This window comes from Saccostrea echinata, unplaced genomic scaffold, assembly GCF_033153115.1.
Source record: "Saccostrea echinata isolate AGI-Se365-2 ecotype Australia unplaced genomic scaffold, CSIRO_AGI_Sech_v1 ptg000020l, whole genome shotgun sequence".
Classification (NCBI taxonomy): Eukaryota; Metazoa; Mollusca; class Bivalvia; order Ostreida; family Ostreidae; genus Saccostrea; species Saccostrea echinata.
Window position 1 is genome coordinate 5,338,150 of NW_026889769.1, and position 9,969 is coordinate 5,348,118.

The following is a 9,969-nucleotide window of genomic DNA, read 5'->3' on the forward strand; positions in this document are numbered from 1 at the left end:
GGGTTGATTTAAAACATTTAATTCATCTTGAAATCAACTATATATCTCCACGGAATAAATACTAAGAATCCAACCCTATATACCATCTTGCAGTCATTTTTTTTTAATTTCTACAAGAACCGGTTACAAAAAGGAATGTAATTCTTTCAAAATTTCAAGTGTTTCTTCTTTTAATGTGGAACGAATATTACGTTTTTAATATTTTCCCCGAGGGCTTAAAAATGTTACAACTCAGACCACCATTAAAAATATCTTTGTTTTCACCTAACCCGACCCAAAAATCTCAAGTTGGGTTGGTAGGTAGGCAAATATTTTTTTTTTTTGACATCAGCTTTGAAAATACGATCCTAAAATTGAATGAAATGATAACTTTATAAATAAGTTAAGTACAAAAGAAAGCGATTTGTAAACAGCTAGAGTATCATACAAATGCCGGTTAGACTCAACATTTAAGGTAAATTAATTGAACTTGTGAAATATCTCATACCAGAGTAAATTTGTTGAAATTGAATACATTGTACATCTGTTTAAAAGATTCTCGGTACACAAAGACTGGACATCAGAGTATATTTTTCATACAGGTCTATCAGCTTTCAGTGCTTAAATATGCAATGTACTTTTTTAAGGGCTTCGAATTGTGCAGTGGTTCTAGAGCATTTCGTTTTGGAGTCTCGAAGTAAGGGCCTATTTCTAAGTTGCAGGTTAAAATCCCAATGCGGACGTTGAGACCGTAAAAACTTAGGCCCAGTGTCGCAGTAGATACTGGCACGAAAAAGATTCTTTACTGCTCAATGGCCTAAAGTTCCGCGTACAAGTCTAAATTTGGAGCCTTTCACCAGACAAATATTCATATAAATGCTGTTGTCCCTGTAATTATCAAAAATAAAAAAAAAAAAATAAATATTGGAATAATCTTACGAAAAAAAATCCTAGTCGGCGCGTTTTAATTGGGTCGGTCGCGTTAGGGGAAACCAAGGATTTTTTTTTATTTTGGCATCATATTCAGATTATATAATAATTATTATTTTTGCACAAAGATATTTTACATGCCAGTAACAATTCTGATGGGCATGAAAGATAATTTACAGAGTTACCCAACCTTGCTGATGGATGGACTTCCTTAATGGAAATGCATGTTGAATATAAATCAACATTCTTTCATTCATATCTATGAACAGTTCTGTGGGTCACTTCGCTGACTTATCAGCTTAATTCGTAAACAGAAAAATAAAAAGAGCTATCCCCCTACCCACCCACCCACCCACCTAAAAAATACCAGATTTCAAGAGAAAAGAAAGTAAAAGACAGCGTTAATCTGGTCTAAAATATTACTTCCAATGAGGGTTAGCAAATTATATTATGATTATCTCAACCAATCAGATTTTTCACCAGAGACTGGAAGTTACTAAGCATTCCTGAAATTTCAGTCCCTCTGAAAGCTTTTTCCATTGAACCTTCCAGAATTCTTAATCATTTTGAAATTCACATTGCTTTTAAAATAATGACAACACTTCAGTCCATAGAAACAGAAGACTATCACACAAATCTGAACAGAAAACATAGTTCAAACAGTACCAAGTTATAAACAACATTACATCCTGTACATGGGTAAATGACTGTCAAAATTTGGTCATAAAAGTCTTAAATACAGTACAGTACTATAAACAACCTTGCATATAATGCAAGTGAATTCATTATGGATTTCTGGCAGTTTTCGAGGAGCGAACCGTCATGGTGTTATGGCTCCATCATTGTTTTCATGTTTTCCTCGTACAACGCTATGAGAAGCATGATTCCGATTCCCAGAAACATGCCACATGCCTGGAATATCAAATGGAAGAAAGGATTCTCCCCCTCTCTAGCATCGGCTGTCATCATTTCTGGCAACTGTAAAGAAAATTGAAATTGTGATCAAATAATCTGTTTTTCGTTACCATTTATTACTGCTTGCTTACTCGCTTGCATTCCTTTGTTTTATTTTTAGTTATTGGAGGATATGACTTTCTCATTAACCGACCATTTCAGGTGCTAGTAACACACAAAATGTTGATAAGACAAAACCTAGAAAAATACTGAACATCATACCATATCAACCAAAGCAATATAGAGGAACATTCCGCCCACAATGGTGAAGATCCAGAGACTAGCTGCCTCAATGTTGCCAAGCATGACACCAATCAACATTCCACAAAATGCCAACACAGACGACACCACGTTATATACAATCGCCTGCTTTGGCTTCATTCCCGCCTTCAACAGAACAGCAAAGTCACCTAAAATAAACATCCGGTGTTAGACTTTACTTCTGATTGCCTTATTCAGAGTTGGTAACATCTCTTGTGTTTTCTATGCTGTTTGTTTTAGTCCGGTATGCCCTATGCACGAAACTCCCATCAAAACCTAATCTCAAAGCCAAAATTGATTAAATTTCTTTAAGCAGTGCTAATTAATTAGAGATAATTACCGATTTCGTGTGGCAGCTCATGGCAGAACACAGCAATAGTGGTACTGATGCCACCCGTCATAGAAGCAGCAAAGGCTGATCCAATCGCCAGTCCGTCACAAAAATTATGAATTCCGTCCCCAAGAATGACCATCCAGGCCACGGCTGCGACATCTTTAGGTATCCCCCCGTCATGGGAGTGGGAATGGCTATGGGAACGACTCAGCTGTCGGTTAAGTTTCGCCTTGGAGTCTTTGCGTTCCATCTTTTTCTGCTCGTTGATCTTTTTCATCAAGACCTCGTCTTCCTGCTGTTCTCTATTGGCCTCCTCAGCAAAATGTTCAAGTGCTATAAATATTGAAAGAAAAAAAGGCTTCAGTATGGCCGTTATGATTATTATTTATTGGAAGCTGTTGTAATAGCATTATGAGTAATTTGCCCTCTGACCTCTGGTTCCCGGATTTAATCCCCAGTTCAGCGATTCGCAGTCGTGTTCATGTTGATACAGATGAGCGAGTTCGTGAGCTTTTTTAATCTGTTCTATCTCGTCCTCACCGAGTCGGGCCGCCAGTTGCAACTGGTGTTCGTAGTGGGTTTTCTAAAACATTTTTATATTGGACTTATGTGTATACTCTTTATCTTCCAATATACTGTTTTGACAAATCAATGATACTTTGTCACTCAAAATCATAGTCTTACCTCTTTACGCTTCCTCTTAATGTTTGTGACAATAGTCATCACTCTTTCGATGAAGAAAAAGATGAAAATACCAACGAGTGCCGTCAGTCCTTTAAAGACGTTTTTCTGTTCATCTGTTAGTCCGGAGCCTTTAGTTGAGTGATCGTCGGCATGTTCGTCCTCCCCAGCCAGTGCCTGAAAAGGGCCATTATAAAATTTATCGTAACACAAGGGGATGGAAACTACAATAAACACATATTGTTCGTCTTCTTTGAGGAGGATGAACAAAATAACAGGTTCCAGAAGAAATCAACCTGCTACAGTACACGTAGTTATCTATCTTAAACCACAAGATGGCCTCCTCCAATACGAGTGAAATAGAAAATGTTTTCATTGTACTTTTGATAACTGTGCTAGTCTACATATTGATACTGTGTAATTGTTGTTTTATGTAGTGCTGTAAATCACATTTTATTTGGGAGATCTTTATTTCCGCGTAGTTACGCAAGGTTGTTTGCCCGCGAAAAATTAATTCTTGCGTATATTTTTATTAGAAAAGATTATATAAAACTAAAGAAAAAAATTAAAGAATCTAAATTCGTGAAAATTTTGTCTCGCTCATAAATAACAAATGACTATCTCGCGAAAATAAGGTGTCGCGAAAATTTGATGATCTACAGTATGTGTGCATGATACTTGAATTGAAAACACTCATTGACTTTGAAGAGTTATTCATATTAAGAATTCGATATTTTTATTTTCAAAACGGTTGTGTGTTGGGTGGTGGTGGTTTGTTTGTTTTGACTCAGTTTTAATACTGCGTATTAACTCTGCGCTATTGGAGAGGGGTTTTTTTTTGTTGATGTTTTTTTTAATAAAACACTCCGTTAAAAAGTTGCAGGTTGCAGCAGCTTATAAAACGCATGGTCAGTTTGATTTATCTCTTATATGGGAATGAAACAGCAAGGTGGATCAAATTGTTTGAGAGGCGAGAAAACAAAAATGAAAAAGGAAGCTCAATTAATTACAAACAACATAACCCTATATCTGGATGAACATAATTTAGTATTGAAAATATGTTATATAAGTTAGTGGTCATTTGGTGCTTACTGACGCTTCAAATCACACGACTTTGGTTTGTGTGGTAAGCCTGTTGATTGCAAGTTCACTCTTCGTAATGGGTATCCCAAGCTGTTTTCAAAATACATGTAATAGTATTTGATATAAATCGGAACTCACGTTGGAAAGTTATTACAAATACGAGATGGCAAATAAACTTGACCTTATTGTATATAACAAAGATTGATTATGATCGTTAACTACCCCCTGAAAAAGAAATCGGAAAACACTCATAACAGCACATAAATATAAAGAAACATATAAACATATAACATAAAGAAATAGTTGTTCTGTGATCATTGGCCAGAAACGAGGCTACTGTCCGACGATCCATTACAACAACATTAAAAATAAAGACAAAAGTGCTTATGGAGACCAAGATCAGTCTCACAAATATTTCTTCAGGCTGAGGATGCGTCTGTACTATTATGACTTATCATGGCTTTGTTGTTCTATTGTTTTTAAAGATTTTCCTTATACACACATGTATTCCTTTGTAAAATTTTGATTGCCAATTGTGGCCCCACCCTACTCCCCAGAACAAACTTGAATCTACACTACCTGAGTATGCTTCCATATTGATGTAAGTAATAATCATGGCTTTTTTGTTGTTCTTGAGAAGAAGATTTTTCGTATACATTTCTAAGTAAAACTTTGATTGCCCATTGTGGCTCCACCCTCCCCCTTAAATCTTAACTTAAATCTACACTATGTCGACAAGCTTTCACATAAGTTTCATTTTTTTCTAGCCCTTTAAAAGAAGATTTTAAGTGACCCCACCCAATTTTCACTATTTCTTAATTATCTCCCCTTGGAAGAGGGTGTGGCCCTTCATTTTCCTTTACCGGTCCAAAGATACTCTGTGACACGTTTGGTTGAAGTTGTTCTGGAGAAAAAGGATGAAATTTGAATAGTTTACGAGAACGCCGACGACGACAGACAAGGGACAAATTTTGATCAGAAAAGTTCACTTACAAGAGCCTTCGGCTCAGGTGAATTAAAAAAGGTCCAGCAAACGAAATTTCTAACCGGATTGCCAATTTAAATCCTTGTAAATGAGAGTGGGTGTTGGAGGATGGAAGAGGAAGCAAACTACATATATTTACTAGTACATGAATTTCTTCCACAGAAGAAACTGTGTTCTCGAATTATGTAGCTTCACTGGAGCAGGCAACATGTATTACCCCTCACCCCCCCCTCTCTCTCTCTCTCATTTCTGTTCTTATAAGAAACAATGCAAATACATTTGTTGTGCTTTGCCGAAGAGCAGAACCAATAGATAAAATAAGATATTAAGTTAGTAAATATCAAACAAACAACCATTTGACCGTCGGACTCAAGATAATTGAATCGAGTAATACGTACGGTTACCAGCATTCGCACTGTTTTGGCTTTTCTGTGAATCCAGTTTTCTGTGAAACCAGGATGTATGTTTTTTAGCATGCTTATTTCACATCCTATGAAAGTATATTTTCAGTACACTCTTCACAGCATCTTTCTGTCTATTATCGCTGAGATCTGAGCTCTCCTGTTTCAACAATGACGATTTGATGTGCACAATGACGCATCTTCTCCGGATAGGATTTCCTTCTCTTTGATGTTGTCCTGGTTTTTTTTTCTTCACGTTTTTTTTTTTTTGTTTTTTTTCTACGCTTTCACGAAGTGCAGATTTTTTTTTTTTTATAAATAAAATGTGATATTGTTAGCAAAAGAAAAACGTCTTAACATAAGGATATATACTGAACATCACGAAATTTTGAATGCATTCAAAGAACTAATACCCCAGTCATCTCAAGCCTAGCGATTAGATACACAAATCCCGAGATGACTTTCCTAAAATCCTAAAACCCTTGATAGTCCTTTGTGACAATCTTCCGGACCTTTCAGATACTCTAAAACAATGTGTGAGGGAAATCTTTGTTGGCAATAGATCTGTGGATATTTCATACCATCTTTTGTATGTTTTAAAATACAATTCAATGACTAAAATAAAAAATCTGATTTGCCAGACGTTGGATCACTGGCTCTTTGCAAGAATTAAAAATCTAAAACTTGTTTTTCTTCTGCTAAAGCGTTCTCTCAATTACTCTTCCATCGGGTCTACGCTGTAGAAATCTGAAGATGGCGTATCCAAATCCGAAAAGAAAACTACTTTATGAAGCCGAGCCCAAGACCATTAAAAAGAGGACTTCAAGCAGAAATGCAAGCATTTGAGTCATCGTCTGTATATTGTGCATTAATTCATATATACATGTGTAATCATGTCTTCACATGCAGTTTTATTTCTTAATTGTTGAAATAAAATATGGAAGATTATTTTACATTAATATTGACAGCTCAAGTGAAGTATGCATAATGAAATTCGTTTTCGGCTTCTTTTTTAAAAAAGAAGTAAAAGTTCTCAAGTAGAACCAAATATTCTTAGGGAAAAAAGCATATGTTGCGTCATCCAGATGATTTTAACACAATAATTTTGCATGTGTACATTTGGGGAGCCTACCTCCGGTAATTCGGTTTCTACAATACAGACCGCGCTGAATTTGTATATGTATCGTAAAAGACTTATGTCTCTTTCATAATTAAGTTTCAAACAAAATTGTAAAATGTTTGTACATTTCATTTAATGTTCTGAAACTTACATGAGGAATAAGATGGAGCATTGCATCACCAGAGAGGGCACCGACTGCCAACGCCACGAGGAACTGCAGCAGGTGGTTGTAAAACACGCGTTGCATGATGGGAATGACTGCCACTCCAAGAAGTCCAACCAAACTGATGATCAAAATGGCCAAGGAGCTATATCCCCAAACTAAAAGATATAAAATAAACCGTGCCTGTATACAGATCGCATTTGTGAAAACATCTTGAAAAATGCATAGTTCCTTAAAAAGAGCAATTAAAACTAATTGCAAACTAAGTCTGCTGTTCGTTGCTGTAGTGCTAAAACCGAGAGGGCATTGGTTAAAATATTGCGAAAAAGTTGTTTGCGAAAACAGAAATAAACACCTATATCGGTGTTTTTGTTATGGAGGATGAAATTTGAAAATCGTGTAATAATGTAAGATTTCCTTTATACCTTTGGTGTGCAATGTTACTAGATTCTTTAAAAAAAATGGTTCAACGATCCTGCATAACAGGACTCTATATTGCCTTACCACTAGCTGGAATGGAGGCCAGAGTTCGTTGCTCTTCGTCATGTGTGTGCATCTGACTCGTGGATATTGTCACATTTTTCTTGCATTCATCTTTGTCCAAAAGAACGACGAGACTTGGACATAAATCCATGAAGTCGTCTTTGCTTATCGACATTTTATCTTGAAAGTGGTAGACCATCAACAATTCCATAGTGTTCAAACACTGAGTAAAAAATACTCTATAGTCAATAGGAATTTGTAGGCAAGTTGCAAATACATGTATTTTTAGATATTCTTTGATTCCTATTAGCGTTCTTCCTTTTTCATGCTTTAATAATATTGATCAGAGATCGAAATTTGTTTTACTTAAAGTAATGGTACTGATATAAGATTGGACAGTGTACTTATATTAACCAGTTCCGAAGTTGTTTTTTTTTTCTATACAATGCTAAAATATTGAGAAAAAAGTGTGTTGGTAGCAAGTGGCCTTAAGAGCCTTTCAGAATCGGTTTAAAAACTCTCAGAAAGATATTCAATCAATGTAAGTACCTTACTGTGACCATAATGAGTATTTTCTACAGGCAGGGACCTCTTGGTCGGACTATTTTTGGCAGAGTCTTTGTCGGTGGGTAGTGTTGAACATCCGGTCTCCTCGTCATGGCAGTGAGTATCATTCTCTTTATCACCACCCTCTTCACCAGAGGTCGCTTTATACGAAGCTGTAGGGAGTCCTAGATTGACCATGAGTTTATTTACATTAGCCATAGTAATTGTTTCATTGTTGTTGGAATATTTTTGGAAAATAGTCGATAAATAATAGATCCTTTCTTTATTGGCCCGAGATATTGTTTGTATGGTCCTGTTTTGAGCTTCAGTGAATCCAACACAGCATCCAATAAAACCAACAACAAGGGCGGCGGTCACTGTTACCTTAGACATCTTGACCAGAACGACTGATAGTGACTGAAGCCAGGGAAGATCAAACTGAGACGTTTGTTTTGTGTTGCTCCTATATAAAGAGTACGTAAAATTGTTAACTTCCGATAATTCAGCTTTCTATTACAAAGAAAACACAATGTAACCCATTCTTCTTCAGTAAATCAGACGGGATAACCTTCGCATCATGTGCATAACATATTCTGTGAATTTTAAACATTGCTTGATTTCAGGATATAACTTATTTAATTAAAATACATGTACATGTTGTGAATACTCTTACAATACAACCTGAGAAAATACTATTTTTTAAAAATACTTACAACCCCAATGCTTTTCAGTTTAACGGGAAAAAAACGTGGAAATAATGTACATACTCTGCCCTTGTAATCTGCATGGTCAGTGGTCACTTTCGTTCCTTAACTTACTGGCTTTCTCCAAAATGTCAAACTTTGCAAGTGCAGAGCACGGGAAAAATTGATTTTCATAGAGTAGTTTCGAAATAAGTATCGTGAAACCCACACATATAATTAAGTAGAATTAAAGATCATCTACATATTAGACAACTATATTCATAACATTAATCAGCATTATGAGGTTAAATTTATGAGGATTAAAAAAAAAAACTTCATTTATTGCAGCCCTTCACATTTCTGTTCAGAATTGCTATTTAATGACAGCAGATGGTGGGCCAGTATTGCAAATGGCACATTATCTGAATGGAATTTTGATGTTTAAACTCGTCAAACGTAAATTGTTTATATGGTTGTATTCATCGTTTGATGACCAAGTACATCAAATTACTCGCTGCGTTTAAATGAGCATTTTACTCAAAGGGTACGGATATGTCGACATGACTTGACTGAAATTAACTTAAATCTCACTGGATTTTGACTCATTTTATGCGTATTTAGAAGCTGAATTAATGAAATGTAAATATATACTCTTTGATGATAATTAAAATATGCACTTTGCATAGAGAAGTACAGTAGAAATATCTTCTGCTTCGAAATACTACATTTACGGAAATATCTATACAATTAATGTGTTTTCTGAATTCTTTCGTATACTGATATTTACTCACACTCTCCGGACAATCACTTTGAGTGGAACATCTGACATCGTAACCTTACCTACTCGAAACCAAGTCAACTTGTTTTTTTTTTAAATAAAAACCCTAAAATCATACATTTAATTAATCTTTATTTACATACTAGTAACTAAAATAAATAACTTTAACCACGTAAATTAATTTTCATTCATGATTTCTCAGTTGTGTCCTATCAAGTGTTTAAGAAAATGCATTTAATAAAGGGAGTCGCAAAAAGTTTGAATTTTGAAGATACAGATGTAGAAAATCTTATTTTTATGCCCCCGTATCGAAGATTCGGGGGTATATAGTTTTTGCACTGTCCGTCCCTCTGTCTGTCTGTCTGTTTATCTGTTTGTCTGTTTGTCCGCAAAAACTTTAACATTGCCCATAATTTTTGATTGGTTGGAACTATGGCTTTCATATTTCACATGTGTATTCCTTGAGACAAGATCTTTCTTTGGGTACCAACATATTTGAACTTGACCTTGGAGTTTGACCTAGTTTTACAAAATTTTACCCTACTTTAACCTTGGCCATAACTTTTGAACAGTTGGAGTTAGGGCTTT

General features: G+C 35.5%; 1 protein-coding gene across 1 annotated transcript; it reads right to left on the reverse strand.

Moving 5' to 3' along the window:
* Nucleotides 1-353: 353 nt before the first annotated feature.
* Nucleotides 354-8,347, reverse strand: LOC133189982 (zinc transporter ZIP10-like). The gene is made up of 8 exons (XM_061325438.1): nt 7,924-8,347; nt 7,396-7,597; nt 6,880-7,049; nt 3,143-3,316; nt 2,891-3,041; nt 2,465-2,791; nt 2,086-2,273; nt 354-1,887 (listed from the first exon to the last, which is right to left on the reverse strand). The coding sequence occupies exons 1-8, from the start codon at nt 8,311-8,313 to the stop codon at nt 1,738-1,740; spliced, it is 1,752 nt and encodes a 583-aa protein (XP_061181422.1). The 5' UTR covers nt 8,314-8,347; the 3' UTR covers nt 354-1,737.
* Between the last annotated feature and the right edge of the window lie 1,622 nt (nt 8,348-9,969).